Source organism: Leptidea sinapis, chromosome 1 (assembly GCF_905404315.1).
Source record: "Leptidea sinapis chromosome 1, ilLepSina1.1, whole genome shotgun sequence".
Classification (NCBI taxonomy): domain Eukaryota; kingdom Metazoa; phylum Arthropoda; class Insecta; order Lepidoptera; family Pieridae; genus Leptidea; species Leptidea sinapis.
In genome coordinates, this window is record NC_066265.1 from 32,354,139 (window position 1) to 32,372,689 (window position 18,551).

General features: G+C 29.3%; 1 protein-coding gene across 1 annotated transcript in view; it reads left to right on the forward strand.

Moving 5' to 3' along the window:
* Positions 1-18,551, forward strand: part of LOC126979343 (protein scarlet) — an 84,645-nt gene that overhangs the window by 40,086 nt on the left and 26,008 nt on the right. The window contains exons 4-5 of the mRNA XM_050828619.1: positions 1,317-1,366; positions 3,643-3,779. Of these exons, the coding sequence (XP_050684576.1) occupies positions 1,317-1,366; positions 3,643-3,779 (187 nt within the window). The remainder of the gene's footprint in view (positions 1-1,316; positions 1,367-3,642; positions 3,780-18,551) is intronic.

Sequence of the window (18,551 nt, forward strand, 5' to 3'; positions counted from 1 at the left end):
GTGATAAATGCGGTAGAAGAGATACAATGAAGCGAATGTCCCCAAGCAACGCCACGCGATTACTTATCGTTAGTTGCAGTGTACGCTTAATTCTCCTCCTTATCCATAAAAATATCATTATTTAAAAATAAATATTTCACTCGCAATAAAACTCGTTTAACTAGAGACAGGCGTAGAGGCGCTTATCCAGCATGAAATAATCCCGCAACCTGTATCTGGATAGTTTGGCATGTAAATAAAATATAATAACTACGAATAAAAAACGGACAAAAACACTTACATGGACGCTGTCAGGCGATGATAAATGCCCGCAACAATTTGTATCTTTTGCTTTTCTTGTAGGTTCATTGCGGTCAACTATCGTAGAGTCGACATATCGGTTGCTAGGTGGTTGCGGATTCAGGATTGTGTGTGTATCGAATGTTTTGAAATACCTTACTGGTATTTGTAGATTTTATTGAAAAACGCACGATTTATTTGTTAAATATTTTAATGTAAATGTAATTTTGGATACTAACTTTACATATTGTGTAAATGGGCTTTCTATGAAAAATGCCTAACGCCTTCTATCTCAGTGAATGTAATGAGAAAAACTGCGCAGTTAGGTCGCTCTATTCTTCTACTCCATCTTTCAGTAGAAGTGCTCTGTAGAGGCTTTCTTGTCTAACTTCTTCTGCCGAATTCAGGATTATCAGCACAAGCATGTCAAAAGAGGAGTCAAGTGGAGGAGAGGAGGAGACTGGCAACGTCACCAAGAGAACATGAGCGGCAATGATTGCTTTGATCTGCAGGGGACTTACAGTTTCACTTATTGTCCTTATAAAAGTTTCGGTCTAACAAAGGTGAATCCAGCGTGGTACAAGACGCGATTCACCTGCGCAAATGTCGAAAACTTACTTTCATGAACATGAATAAATTGGCGCGAATAGAAATTTTCGTCACTACTACTCGGTGCTTAATATCTTGCATTGCGTTGAGATGTAGCATTGTGCATTTTCTACCACATTTTCCGCGAGGACTGTCTCTACGAGCTGTTCAACTACCCACCTCCGAATTATATCTTAGACAACATGCAAAAATATCAACCATACTGTCTGAATGTGTGCCGTTTTATTTTTCATTTCAAGTAACTTTATTCCACTTATAAACAAACCCCGGAGAACTTCCTTATATGGTATTTGCTGGTATATGGCATGGGTACACTTTCGTTATGTTATTTGTTGGGAAATTGGGATTGCTTTTTTATCACAAAATATTTGATGAAACACACCATAGTATTGTACCACAGTGTAATGTTGTATCTGTTTATTTTGTAGTGGTGCAGGCAAGACAACGCTGATGTCGGCTCTTGCACACAGGAACCCTAGTAAGTATCGTAGTCAAGAAATTCATATTTATAGACTAGTCACTTACCCTTGGTTTCGTTTCGGTCATCAACATAAAATATAGCCTATACTTTTAAAAAATGAATTTAGTTTATACTTTTTAAAAAATGAATTTTGCAGCGTACGTCCAACATTAAATTTTATACTATACTAATATTTTATATTTTTGATACTTTAGGTAAAATTTTTGCAATTTTTAATCGATCATGTTAATCTATTTGAAATTGGTATGAGAGAATTTAAAATCAGCTACGTGGTTCTATATCGAACAAATGCACAAAAAATCCGTTCTTTTCTTCTTATCGCTTAGTTATAATACAGCGCAATACAAAATATCTCTTCTTTTTACATCTCTTCTTTTTAGCCCAGACTTATTAAATTATTCCACAAGTAGACTGTTAAAGAGAAAATAATTACACAATCCGGCTTTGAGAATCCATATTTTGGTCCCGGAGGACTCTCTAGAGAGACCGGTTTTGTATTACTATTTCATTCAGTTTATCAATTCATGATAATCAATGGAGAGTTGTAGCTGTATTTAATCTCATAGGTGCCGGGTAAAGTTTTTATTTATAAATGAAAATTTATGGGAGGGCATAATGTTTTATGTTTCTATATACTCTGTATGAAGAGTACATAGTAGATGACATTCATGTAGGTAAAACCATAAAAAAAAAATTATTGAAGTAGGCGTTACTTTGCGGAAATCCATAATTATACAAATAATTTAAGTTTTCTTTAGTGTTAATTCCGCGAATATTTGTTTTTAAACAATTCGACACGTGTTTCGCCTCTACGCGAGGCATCCTCAGGACGTGTTGTCTCGCCAAAATCTGGCACGAGACTTTGAGTCTCGTAACGAAAAACACGTGTTTTAAAAAGAAATATTGGCGGAATTAACACTAAAGAAAACTTAAATCATTTGTATAAAACCGTTAAGTAAATTACAGTTTACACAGTAACAGGAAGCAGTTTTCATCGTGGTATAGAGAGAATATTAACTTTTTTGGAAATCTCTGATTAAAAAATGAAGCATATTCAGTGACTGAGGTTAAATAACGATATTTTATTCCAATAAATACTATTATTAGTTAAGTTTTTAACTTTGTGAAACTAGAAATTTAATAAGTTAGACATTTCACTCAACTGATTAGTGCTTAAATATAAATCTTGTGGAATGAAAGACACACATATAAAATATATTTAAAAACACAGTATTTAAGAATGACTACAGAACCATAAGAGATTAAACATAACATCTTAAACATACATACAGCTTATATAATAAGATGTACTACGAGACAAGATGTCAAATAGCTGATACAGCTTTTTACTCTAAGTTACTTGATTCTAATATAGATTCTTCTAAATTGACATCACAAATTGGTATCAAACCGCCCAATAACTACACCTGGGACAAAATGTACAATATATGTTCCTCATTGCAACAGTAATTACAGACAACATATTTTATAAGGTGTCCATAACCAATAAATCAGATATTAGGTGCTGAATACCTGAATACTATAATTTCCATTCATTCTATCATCCTGTATTGTATCTATATACTTTTATTGTATTACTTCTTGATTTTTTGTTTTTTTTTTCATTATTTGTAACACGCTTATATTTTCTTAGATGCGAAAACTGTCAATGGCAAATAGATGTTTACTTTTTTAACCTATTTATGTTTTGTAATACTGTTTGTTTTCCTAATTAAATAAGGCAAACATAAATAAATAAATCTTGCAGATGTACAAAAACATTGAACAACAAGATACGAAAACTGAGACAGACTTAGACTCTACGAATGACTTTAGAGAACAAGAACTACATAAGGCCATCTTCTGAGCTAAACGAGAACTAAGCTAGAATTTAAACTCAGTTTTAGACATCAAAGATAAAATTTTAGAAATTTAATGCAGTTTTAAAACATGGTTGTAACACATGAAAATTAAAATGGATCTGTAAGAAGTCGTTGGGAAAGGTAGTAATTAAAATTAACAGGTAAACAGGTAGCATAGTAATCATTCTCGATATGTGGCTTCCTTTAAGCCTAAAGTATATCAAGATAAAAACGCAATGCAAAGTAGGATATACCCAAACACAATTAAAGACAAAATTACGTCGTATCAACGAGGCAAGGAAAGAAGTACATGCATTGAAAATTAAAACATTACATGTCATAATAAACTAAGACTATCTTTTCTCAGTAAAGTTTTCTTTAATAAAACATTATGTGGTTTTTAATAAACAGCGGAAATCGTGGTGGATGGCGAGATCACCATGAACGGTAGACAGGTGGGAGACTTCATGCATCAGGAGAGCGGGTACATGCACCAGGATGAGCTCTTCGTGGAGAATCTTACTGTCATCGAACATCTTTCTATCATGGTAAGTTATTATATTATTTATAAGATTTAGCTGCAGAAGTGGACTTTTTTTTTAAAGTTTGTTTCAACACTTTTTACGGTTTTTATTCAGCACTTGTTAATTTTTTGTGTTTGCCTGAGTATTTGCTAGAAACTACGATCGAAAATCATAATGTTAACACGAGGAACAAACATAAATTTATTATTTCGTTAGAAATTTTATTATACGATACATAATATATTGTAATTAAATTCAGAAAGAAAAGATCGTTGAGTTTCTTGGGCTCGTTCTTCTCAGGACTGAGATGCCTCAGTACCTCATATACTATTTGAGTAGTAGGGATTCGCCGGTTCTGGCTCACAGTAGTGGGGGTTCGCCGGTTCTGCCTCCCCGGTTCTGGCTCACTTGTTCGTGATGCCTACTAAAAAAAAAAAAAAAAAGTTTGGTGTCAAACTGGGGGTTTTGATGTATTTCCGAGCGATTGCGCTGATCCGTTTTTCGATATCTCTTATAGTTACAAAGTTAGCTTTTTAAGTTAAACAGATCCATACTCATTACTAATCAGTGGTAATTAACCTAATGATTGGTGAGCGACTCAATGTCGATTCTTTGAAAGTGATAGATGTAATTAGTAAATTACCTCTCACATTCGTTACTACGATTAAAACGACAGTTTTGTGCTGTGTTTATTATTAAGTTAACAGATGATATAAATAAAGTATATAATAAAACATCGTTGTAGATTGTATCATTTTAAAAATATTTGATGAAATCATTCAAACTCTTCTTATTAAACTTAAAGTATAGATACAATAAACAGTACTCGCAACACATGCTGCGGTAAATAAATTCTTTACTCTTGTAGTATTGTGGATATACATTCTGCAATTGCTTTGTAAAAACCTCAGCTGGAATCCCTGACTTGGACGATCATATGAATTGAAGTATTGTCCAATACCCTGCTCACCAATGTGTATTGCAACCTAGTGAGAGCCTGGCTTATTTTCACTATCTACATTGTTGACAATATAACAGGGCGTTACAACGTATATCGACAATCGGTTTGCTGCGTAAACATTGTTTTGAATACTGAGATCAATTTTCTTCAAATTTCATGTAATTTCATGTATTTGTAGCCATGCGCTTTGTTTGAATTTTAAAATAATATGATTTTTTTATAATGAGACGATTTATTGTTAAACTACCATTTATTGATTATATTTAAATATCAAAAATTATAAATAAAACAATATACAGTACCTACATCATAACTTATTCCACAAGTTATATATCTAATCTATTCTATTCAAAAAAAAATTCAACCTTAAAACTTATATAATATTTATCTTATTTTATGATGACTCCAAGCTAAGGTATCAATATAATTTGCTTAGATATACAGTTTGGTATGACAAACTAGATTTATTTATTCGTTGAGTGAAAATATTATGCTTTATTGACTTAAATCTATGCATTGAACAATATTCATTCTTATTTTCAAATAGGCATATCTTATAATTTTCCATTTTCATATACTTACTTAGTAACATTTTTATTAAATTTGAATGCGTATTTTCAAACAACATCTAATACATACGCTTAGATCTAAGTCCTAGGAATTCATTAAATATGTTAACTTTGTTTTCATCTTTATAATTATCGTACCGTACTTCTTTTTATTGACTTTTGGGTAGCAAAAAATTTTTTTCTGCAGTCAGAGGTTTTGAAACGCAAATGTAAATCAGGTTTTATATCTGTGTAATTTTTTTTATATTAAACTATCAGTATCAGTGTATAATAATTTTAATTTATTTCGAAACTTATTTAACTAGTGAAAGTCATCGCATTAGAGTTTTAGAAATTTTCAATATATAAAATCCCAACTAAATATATTTATTGAAGAACAATTTAGTTTTTCGTAATAGAACTGCAACCAAATTTTCATTTTAAAATAGATAAACTATGGAATTCTATCTTGGCAATTAAATCATACAGTGCAATTTTACATTTACTCTTTTTTCAATATTTTCCATTGTTCTTTATACATTGAGTTATTTATTAATTTATAAAAATCTTTTCGAAATCAGATGTAGGTAGCTTGTTAATGCATGTTTGTATTTAAATCTATGTAATATTTTAACCATGAGCTTTGTTTGAATTTTAAAATTCTATGAATATTTTGTTTTTCCTGTGTGTGTGTGTGTGTGTGTGTGTGTGTGTGTGTGTGTGTGTGAGACATTGCTTTAAATTTCTGAAGTAAATAACATATGTATTTTTATTACGAAGGTTTGGAACAAATTTTATGCTTTTCATCTGGAACATCAAAATTTGTACGGACATCTACCCATTCAAAACCTTCTGTAGGAAGGAATGGAGATACAGCCCATCCATAACGGTTATTAGCATCAAAATAAGTTATAAACGACGTTTTTCTTTGTCCTGTTCTTATTTGCCAGAAATATTCACAAGTAAAGTCGTTACAAATTTAAGAGTAGGCACATGTTTCGTCTTGAGAGACATGCAAATATTTCAGTGGTTTCGTTTTATAATATTGTAACCTATACTTATTTGTTTAAATTTGCTTTTTCATAACGATTCCTACATTGAGATATACAGTCTCAAATACCCGATCCAATAAAAGCTATTTGTTCAAAGCCCTAAAGTAATTCTTATTTAATTTTTGTGCATTTTAACATAGCACCCCAACTTAACCCAGGCGCTATATAATAATGTGCTGGATCTAGACCATATTATGTCTGTAAACATAGAGCTCGGAAATTTTCAAATACATATTTTGTTTAGAGTGAAACATTAATTTTAAGATATAAATCTGAATTATCTAACTTATAATCTTTATCGGAAATATGTGTGGCGGTAAATGTATTGTAAAATCTACCACGATCATGGAGTGCTGAAAGTTTTAAGCAATCGTGTGGTGTTATAAATTCATATCGATAAATTCTTTTTTTCTAATACGTAAAAAATATTATTATTTGGAAAATTTAGTCTTAAATTTTGAAATTGTTCTTCATTCAAATATTTGACAAGTTTGTCTAAACTGAATGGAAAAAATTTAAACGAATCAACATGTCAGTTGAATTTTACGATTATTTAATTTTATAGTTTTTGTGAATGCCTTGTATTTTTGTTCATCATGTACATGTTGATTCGTTTAAATTTTTTCCATTCAGTTTAGACAAACTTGTCAAATATTTGAATGAAGAACAATTTCAAAATTTAAGACTAAATTTTCCAAATAATAATATTTTTTACGTATTAGAAAAAAAGAATTTATCGATATGAATTTATAACACCACACGATTGCTTAAAACTTTCAGCACTCCATGATCGTGGTAGATTTTACAATACATTTACCGCCACACATATTTCCGATAAAGATTATAAGTTAGATAATTCAGATTTATATCTTAAAATTAATGTTTCACTCTAAACAAAATATGTATTTGAAAATTTCCGAGCTCTATGTTTACAGACATAATATGGTCTAGATCCAGCACATTATTATATAGCGCCTGGGTTAAGTTGGGGTGCTATGTTAAAATGCACAAAAATTAAATAAGAATTACTTTAGGGCTTTGAACAAATAGCTTTTATTGGATCGGGTATTTGAGACTGTATATCTCAATGTAGGAATCGTTATGAAAAAGCAAATTTAAACAAATAAGTATAGGTTACAATATTATAAAACGAAACCACTGAAATATTTGCATGTCTCTCAAGACGAAACATGTGCCTACTCTTAAATTTGTAACGACTTTACTTGTGAATATTTCTGGCAAATAAGAACAGGACAAAGAAAAACGTCGTTTATAACTTATTTTGATGCTAATAACCGTTATGGATGGGCTGTATCTCCATTCCTTCCTACAGAAGGTTTTGAATGGGTAGATGTCCGTACAAATTTTGATGTTCCAGATGAAAAGCATAAAATTTGTTCCAAACCTTCGTAATAAAAATACATATGTTATTTACTTCAGAAATTTAAAGCAATGTCTCACACACACACACACACACACACACACACACACACAGGAAAAACAAAATATTCATAGAATTTTAAAATTCAAACAAAGCTCATGGTTAAAATATTACATAGATTTAAATACAAACATGCATTAACAAGCTACCTACATCTGATTTCGAAAAGATTTTTATAAATTAATAAATAACTCAATGTATAAAGAACAATGGAAAATATTGAAAAAAGAGTAAATGTAAAATTGCACTGTATGATTTAATTGCCAAGATAGAATTCCATAGTTTATCTATTTTAAAATGAAAATTTGGTTGCAGTTCTATTACGAAAAACTAAATTGTTCTTCAATAAATATATTTAGTTGGGATTTTATATATTGAAAATTTCTAAAACTCTAATGCGATGACTTTCACTAGTTAAATAAGTTTCGAAATAAATTAAAATTATTATACACTGATACTGATAGTTTAATATAAAAAAAATTACACAGATATAAAACCTGATTTACATTTGCGTTTCAAAACCTCTGACTGCAGAAAAAAATTTTTTGCTACCCAAAAGTCAATAAAAAGAAGTACGGTACGATAATTATAAAGATGAAAACAAAGTTAACATATTTAATGAATTCCTAGGACTTAGATCTAAGCGTATGTATTAGATGTTGTGGGAAAATACGCATTCAAATTTAATAAAAATGTTACTAAGTAAGTATATGAAAATGGAAAATTATAAGATATGCCTATTTGAAAATAAGAATGAATATTGTTCAATGCATAGATTTAAGTCAATAAAGCATAATATTTTCACTCAACGAATAAATAAATCTAGTTTGTCATACCAAACTGTATATCTAAGCAAATTATATTGATACCTTAGCTTGGAGTCATCATAAAATAAGATAAATATTATATAAGTTTTAAGGTTGAATTTTTTTTTGAATAGAATAGATTAGATATATAACTTGTGGAATAAGTTATGATGTAGGTACTGTATATTGTTTTATTTATAATTTTTGATATTTAAATATAATCAATAAATGGTAGTTTAACAATAAATCGTCTCATTATAAAAAAATCATATTATTTTAAAATTCAAACAAAGCGCATGGCTACAAAATTACATAGATTTAAATACAAACATGCATAAACAAGCTACCTACAGATGTAGGTAGCTGATTTCTGATTTCAAAAAGATTTTTATAAATTAATGAATACCTCAAATATATAAATAACAACGGAAAATATTGAAAAAAGAGTAAATGTAAAATTGCACTGTATGATTTCATTGCCAAGATAGAATTACATAGTTTATCTATTTTAAAATGAAAATTGGTTGCAGTTCAATTACAAAAGACTAAATTGTTCCTCAATAAACATATTTATTTGGTATATTGCAGGTATATTGAATATTTCTAAAACTCTAATACGATGACTTTTACTATAACTATATGTTAAATAAGTTTCAAAATATATTAAAATTATTGTACACTGATACTTATACTTTAATATATAAATTTTTAAAGAGTTATAAAACCTGATTTACATTTGCGTTTCGAAACATCTGACAATGCAGAACAAATATTTTGTTATCTAAAACTCAATAATAAGAAGTTAGGCTATTTTAAAGATGGAACAAAGTTAACATATTTAATGAATTCCTAGGACTTAGATCTAAATATATGCGTATGATGTTGCGGGAAATTGCAACTCCAAATTTTATAAGTGTTACTAAGTAAGTATATGAAAATGAATAATGCTTATTTAAAAATAAGAATGAATATTGTTCAATGCATAGACTTAAGTCAATAAAGCATAATATTTTCACTCAACGAATAAATAAATCTACTTTGTCATACAAAACGGTATATTAAGCAAATTATATTGATACCTTAGCTTGGAGTCATCATAAAATAAAATAAATGTTATATAAGTTTGAAGTTTGAATTTTTTTTTGAAAAGAATGAGAGTAGATACATCTTTTATTTAGATATATAACTTGTGGAGTAAGTTATGATGTAGGTACTGTATATTGTTTTACTTATAAATAGTTCTATTTAAATATAATAAATAAATGGTAGTTTAACAATAAATTGTCTCATTATATTATATGAAACCTTTTTGTAGTAGAGGGTGCACTATGTGTGGGTGTGGAAAATCAGTTTTCGTAAATAATTTTATAATATTTTTGAATGATGTCAGTGACACAAATTGTATCTAAATCACCTGATGCTTTGATGAATTGCAACCTTTATACAATCTCAACCATGTCAATTAGTTTCAAGATATAACTACCTGATCTCTATAATATGTTTGGCGAAAGAAAAATCTTAAACTAATACTAAAAATAATTAATGACCCGATGAGGAAATCTGATGGTCGAATTATTGATATATTCGCGAAAGGAAATAATCACAGAAACTAAAGTGTATTTTATTTATCTCAAAATTTGTTACATTAAGAAAATGACAAAGAGCTTTATCACTTAACTCAAGATGTACAATAAAATTGATAAAAATCATAATACTTCAGTAGATTACCGCAGTTATGTTTATGTTTGATCGTTTATAAAGGTGTGTAATAGTTTTAGTTAAACTTACTACTATATTGCCTTATAATATTGAAATTAAATATGTACTTAAAATGATGTTTTGTTTTATTGTAAGTTGTAATCCAATAACTTTTAAATACATTATTCGACGGCAATATGAATACAATGAAATTTGAAGAAAATTGATCTCAGTATTCAAAACAATGTTTACGCAGCAACGTAAACGCAAAGTACTGTTTAATGTATCTATACTTTAAGTTTAATAAGAAGAGTTTTATTATATACTTTATTTATATCATCTGTTAACTTAATAATAAACACAGCACAAAACTGTCGTTTTAATCGTAGTAACGAATGTGAGAGGTAATTTACTAATTACATCTATCACTTTCAAAGAATCGACATTGAGTCGCTCACCAATCATTAGGTTAATTACCACTGATTAGTAATGAGTATGGATCTGTTTAACTTAAAAAGCTAACTTTGTAACTATAAGAGATATCGAAAAACGGAACGCAATCGCTCGGAAATACATCAAAACCCCCAGTTCGACACCAAACTTTTTTTTTTTTTTTTTAGTAGGCATCACGAACAAGTGAGCCAGAACCGGGGAGGCAGAACCAGCGAACCCCCACTACTGTGAGCCAGAACCGGCGAATCCCTACTACTTATTTGGTTTTAAATCCTATTTTGAACAAAAATATTTGAGTTTGAATACTTAGAAAAATATTAATAATAACTCTTAGACAAATTTCGTTGTGGGTAGTTCGTACTCACTAGCATTTATTTAGAGAAAAAAAATGAATGATCCTTTATCATAAGTGCACTTGGAGGATATAAACGTAAAAGTGATTAGTCTCTGGGTTTGGTTAGTAAAGATCTCTCTGAAATCCTAACTTACAGAGATCAGATGAAAACTTGCAAGATATGTATGGCAAAAGAACTACAACCTAGTTGGTTTCAAGGATACTAGGAGTTATAAATAGAGCACGGCAATACTTCAAGCCGGCCCACATTATAGCACTTCAGAGAGCGCAGGTTCGGCCATATAGAGGTATTGCTGTCATGCCACCCCAGTATCAGCTCGAAACATTTGATCGTGTGAGCTGCTGGAATTGCTGGATCCAGTGCTCTGTGAACATCTAGATCACTTGGCGTAGCGTATGTAAAACTTTTAGAATTAAATATCTTTGAAAAACTACGTAAGAAGCTGTAGCTCAAATGTATAAATTTTATTAAATAATAGTACAAGTACATTGCTGGTACATGATACGACATGGGTACCTCCAAAAAAAGCTCTTACACCTTTCTTAAAAGCCAACAACGCTACTGTGATTCTCCGTTGCAAGAGAATGTGGGCGGCAGTGATCACTTAACACCAGGGGACCCGTACGCTCGTTTGTCGTCAGGGACTCCTGCGGCCGTCGCGCCAAATTCGATTACAACACGGGCCTGGATTAAGTATTAAATTGCTATTTGTGTACTTCAGATTAAAATTAAACCACATTGAATTGATATCGTAGAGTTAAACTTATTTATGTGAACATATCAACCGTTAGTTAATAAATCAAAGCTTGTCACATGGAAACTAATACTTCACATGTTACAAACGTAACATTGTCAAATCATCAGTGTGCGCCCGGTCCGTGATTTCAAAAGTCCGCTTCTACAAAGCGGCTTAGCCATTAAATGCTCATTAGTCGAGCGGTATAAGTGAAGTGATGCCAGTATGTGACTCCTTTATAATTGGAATCTGCTATAATATAGTTTTCTATAGATCTATTTTAATAATTAAAGGATTATACATTTATTAAATTTTGACGTGGCTCAGAACCAATTACTCGCAAATGGCCGCAAAGGGCCTCTCAAGTCTCGAAGCCAGTTAATGAGTAAAAATAAACTTAAAGTATGACACATAATTGATTGTAGTAAGAACATGGTTATACGACTCGATTTTAGTTGATGAAGTGCTAAATTGATTGTGATTTCAACGAAAAATCGAGTCTTAGATAGTTTATACGTCTCGACAGAATGTGACAGCTGTTTTTGGACTCATTTGCAAAAAAATAGTACCTATGGCTTAAAGCCACTACATATTATATTAATTTCACACTCCCGGAATTCCTTCCCTTTCGGTTAATAACTTTGTTACTTATATTGAATATGTTTTAAGCCAAAATTCTGAACATTCAAATTAGTATTCATTTTTTTGTTGAACAACAATAATTGGTCAACTAAAAACACCGGAATTCCTTCTCTTTCGGTTAATAACTTTGTTACTTATGTTGAATTTGTTTTAAGCCAACATTCTGAACATTCGAATTAGTGTTCAATTTTTATGTTGAACAACAATAATTGGTCAACTAAAAACGATCCATGCAAACCCGCCATAATTGACTCTATTAATAATCGAATAACTACTTGGAACTTAATGCGTACAGTCTCGTACACGAACCGGTAAAAAAATAGGAGTAAAATAAAATCTATAAGAGTGACCTTTTTATGTTCACTTCTTTTTAATAACCACACGCAATTGCATCATGTTGAAAATAAATATGACACATTGTGGTCAAAAGTATCGAAAAGTTATTGACATGACTGTGGGCTGTTTTAGATAGTTGTTGAGAGTTACAGAATTGAGAATAGTGGTCAATTTAGTTCTAAGAAGCATAAGGTAGTTAGTTATTTTTTTTTTTAATAGAGGGACCAAACGGGCAAGAGAATCACATGATAGGAAATGGTCCTTGGACATCCGCAACACCAGGCGCCAAGAAATGCGTTGTTGCCTTTAAGTTGGGAGTGTGCTCTAAGCTTCAAGGTCCCTAAGTAGTATCGGGTCGGGATAACTGCAACCGGTCATTGATTTCACAAAGTCGCCGTGCGAGGCAAGAAGTTCTTCACAAAACGCGCGGTTGTGGAATACCAGACGTCAACATGATGCGGGTGGTATTTCGCATTTTGACGTAATGTCGTGTGAAAGATTTTGGCTGCTTTTCTCAACCTGAACAACTCCTCAGAGAACTTCCTGTGACATATGTCGTAGAAGATGCAAAGAGAACCCACATCTCTTTGAAACGCCACAGAATCAAGCTGATCGCAGATAACTTGATCCTCGATAATTCGAGCCGCTCTTCGTTGTCGCATACAAAAGGACGAAGAAGATTTTGTAGAAAATGAGCCATAAATGGTTTTCCTTAATTATTCCTATCGTTATCAATCTATCGAACAAATACTAGGTTGTATAGAACCGGAACCATAGACATATATTTAATGTCACGTACAATAACTCAATTACAAATTACACTTACACACCAACAATACCAAACACCTTGATTAGGTATGTCCTACATAAAATTATACAAAAATAATATAATATTTGAAAATACAAATGTTATAATCTCGCGAAGAGAATACTTAAATCTAAAAACCATAAATTAGCAAATAGGTTATGCACAAGACAAAATATATGCGCATTCAACTCTGTACAAGCGATAGCAGTGAATATTCTCAAAATACATTACATTAATGTTTATTGTTGAAATAATAGATTGGGTCGGTCTGTGCAAGTTGACAGTAAAATATTACAAAAATTATAGTGATTGCAGTATGGGTCTGTATAAAATAAAAAAATAAAGTTAGTTAATTTATTCTGTTTCATTTACAATGTTCGATATTTTTTTAAATTATGTTTATTTATATAATTATAATATTCGTAGTTTACAAAAACACAGTGAGACACTAAGCTTTTTAATTATTATGAAACAAGAGAGTTATAAATAATAATTTCGTGACATTTCTAACGTGGTATCTACACAATCCATCAAATTTTATTGATATTTTTGAACCGGTTACGATATCTATGAACAGGAATGGTGATTATTCTAAGGATAAAAACTTATGCCTAAAAAGAGATATCAATTCATTGCGTATGTTTTTCCAAATCGAGGGACCTCTAAACGTACAGATCAACTAACGGCGGTACATGGTATAATTTAAGTAATATTTCAATAATAATAATAATAATAATAATAATAATAATAATAATAATAATAATAATAATAATAATAATAATAATAATAATAATAATAATAATAATAATAATAATAATAATAATAATAATAATAATAATAATAATAATAATAATAATAATAATAATAATAATAATAATAATAATAATAATAATAATAATAATAATAATAATAATAATAATAATAATAATAATAATAATAATAATAATAATAATAATAATAATAATAATAATAATAATAATAATAATAATAATAATAATAATAATAATAATAATAATAATAATAATAATAATAATAATAATAATAATAATAATAATAATAATAATAATAATAATAATAATAATAATAATAATAATAATAATAATAATAATAATAATAATAATAATAATAATAATAATAATAATAATAATAATAATAATAATAATAATAATAATAATAATAATAATAATAATAATAATAATAATAATAATAATAATAATAATAATAATAATAATAATAATAATAATAATAATAATAATAATAATAATAATAATAATAATAATAATAATAATAATAATAATAATAATAATAATAATAATAATAATAATAATAATAATAATAATAATAATAATAATAATAATAATAATAATAATAATAATAATAATAATAATAATAATAATAATAATAATAATAATAATAATAATAATAATAATAATAATAATAATAATAATAATAATAATAATAATAATAATAATAATAATAATAATAATAATAATAATAATAATAATAATAATAATAATAATAATAATAATAATAATAATAATAATAATAATAATAATAATAATAATAATAATAATAATAATAATAATAATAATAATAATAATAATAATAATAATAATAATAATAATAATAATAATAATAATAATAATAATAATAATAATAATAATAATAATAATAATAATAATAATAATAATAATAATAATAATAATAATAATAATAATAATAATAATAATAATAATAATAATAATAATTTTTTATTTCTCTTAAAATCATAGTTTACAGCAGCTAGTGGCCGGAGTCACCTTTTAAGCAAATAATGCCTGTACCAGGTGTCTCCGCTCTTCCAATTCAGCAATGTGTTATATTTAACAAAAGTTTTATTGACATGGTGGTGAAATAATAATAAAGTTATGAAATGAATATAAATTTAAAAAGGTTATGAAATGAATATAAATTAACAATTTAAATATTTGGAAAGTTACTTTTGAACACCTTAACAATTACAGCAACAAAGATTTACAATTTCGATTTTTAATTCTTATCGAACATGTAAGTCACTTTTTATTATTATAAACATAAATGATAAATATGTGTTACTATGTGTGAGTGTGTGTGTGCGTGCGATACTGTGTGTTTTTGTGAGTGTTGTGTGCGTGTATATATGTTAAGTGCGTGTGGAATATTTTCTGTCTGATCTATGTAAACATTGGATAAGTTATTATACTCTGTACATTATTTAAGTTGTTTAAGTAAAATCTCCGTTGCCTCATAGTCGAGAGACTTTAACCACTTCTCTACGATTTTTTTACAATCGTTATATTGTTTTGAGTCGATATGTAGTTTTTTATTTATTTTATTGTAAATTTGAGCTGAGAGACTATTGTATTGTGCGCTAGCAAACTTTGTTTTTGTTCGAGGGACTTTAGTTACGTTAAGTTGCCTCCTACTTTGTTTATTATTTACGAGATATGGTACTTCTTTATGTTTTTTGATTAAAACATATTTCAGAAACAGTTTCCTCACAGAGAGTAAACCGCACTCTAGGTAAAGTTGTTCTGTAGAATATCTGTAACGTTTGAAATACACGGCCTTAATCAATGCTCGTTGCGAGCGCTCAATGTCTAAAAACTTTATTTTTGCAGCACCTCCCCACACTGGAATGCAGTAGGTTAGGATGGATTCAACTAGTGCAGTATATATTCTCTTTAGCAGAGTGTTAGAGGAATCACTATCGTTCTCAGATTTGTCATTCTTTAGGACCACGTACCTCAGCGAGCGAAAAACCCATATTAATTTTCTGACTCTTTCAGCCAGTTGCTCAAGGTGAGGGTACCAGGAGAGCCTCTGATCAAGTATGACTCCTAGATATTTGAAATTATCTACTTTATTGATTTGGGGACAGTTACAGTTATTATGTTTGCTAAGTTTACAGTTATGAACTTTCAGATTAAAGTTGCCATCGGGCTGATTATTATTATAAATACTGAAGCATATATAATTTGTTTTAGAAGTATTTAATGATAGTAAATTAGACTTCAGCCAAGCAGATATTTGAGCCATTCCTTTTTCAGCGCTATTTTTTACATCTGCCCAGGTACTTCCAGAAAAGACAACGGCTGTATCATCAGCGTACGAAAAAATTTTAGCATTATCGATTGTAAGATTGCACAGTTCGTTTATATATATTAGGAATAGAGTAGGGCCTAATATGCTGCCCTGAGGTACACCATATGTTACTTCTGTAGCTTCGCTGGAATACTGTTCTAATTTTACTTTTTGTTTTCTTTGAGAAAGATAATCTTTAAAAAGAGTTAAAGGCATACCTCTGATTCCAATATTTTCCAGCTTGTTCACAAGAATAGGGACAGAAACCGTGTCAAAGGCTTTTTTTAAGTCTAGAAATACTGTTATACACTTTGAATTTTGATCAAGATGTTCGGTTACTAATGAAGATAGCGCAGTTACAGCGTCTTCTGTGGATATACCTTTTCTGAATCCAAATTGCGAGGGAGATATTATATTAAATCTGTTAAGAAAGTTAAGAAGGCGAGAATTTATTAGCTTTTCTAAAATTTTAGAAATGCAAGGCAAGATAGATATAGGTCTGTAATTATTAACGTCATTTCTGTCCCCATTCTTGTATACTGGGGTAATAATTGACTGTTTTAAAGAGGAACGGAAGATTCCCTTATTAAAGCAAAGATTTGCAAGATGGGTTATAATTGGTACAATATCATTCTTTACATACTTTAAATACTTAGTTGGGATCCCATCCCACCCAGGAGCACTGTTCGTTTTAAGACTCTTTAACACAATATCTACTTCGTTAAGGTCTGTTTCAAGAAGTACGAAAGAGTTTAATTGAGTGACTGTATTATTAATTAGATTATTGAAAATGTGCAATGGCGTAGGATCTATATGTTCTGCAAGTTGCTTACCAATGTCTGCAAAGAACTTGTTTACGAAATTTGCTGATTCATAAGGTGAAGATTTGGTGTTTAGTAACTCTGTGCTCTTAGATTTAGTTTTACTTGAGTATGTGATGTTTTTTATATTTCTCCAGAGTAATTTATTGTTAGCGACAGATTTTGCAATGAGATCTCTTTCGTATTGCCTTTTTAGTTTTTTTATTAAGTTATTTACATAGTTTCTGTATCTACTATATGTTATTTTTAATATTTCGTTATGAGGATCATGTTTTGACTGCATTTGTAATTTATTTCTGTTATTTATACGTCTAAGAATACCGGGAGTAATCCACGGCTTAATAATTCGTTTGCTCTTTGGTATTTTTACTGTTACAATATTATTTTTTATAGAATCTGATAATTTTTGCAGTAGCTGCTCACTCAACACATTCGGATCAGTGCAGTTAAATAATTCAAGTAATCCTAAGTCTTGTAAATAATTTCGAGCCTTTTCATAGTCTATTGTACTTTTTATCTTATTGGCTCTCATAAAATGTTTAATTTTAGACAGGCATAAAAATGTAGTGTAGTGGTCCGTTGTAGTTGTATGTAATATGGCGATAAAAGCCGAGATTTTTTGTTTATTTATTTTTAACATAATATGATCCAAGCATGAATTTTCCCTAGTTCCCAGCGTGTGACCTGGAAGTATCCCATAATCTGAGAGTGTATTGAGATAATTTACTCTTTTCCTGTTTTCTTGAGAGAGATCGTTTTTTGGTATAAGATTTATATTCAAGTCTCCGGTAATAACTATGTTGTTTTTTGTTTTAATTTTACTAAGCTGACAGCATAACGAATTTAAAAACGGTTCAATGTTCGATATTGCAATAAGCAAGTGGAATATTATATCCTTATAAGTACTAAAGTAAATGGATAAATTATATACCATATTATTGTTACAATATGTGTAGGTATGAAAACATTCCTCTTCAGATGGATTCTATTTTTATCTTGGAGCGTGAGAACAGTTTTTTTTGTTGCGAAATGGACG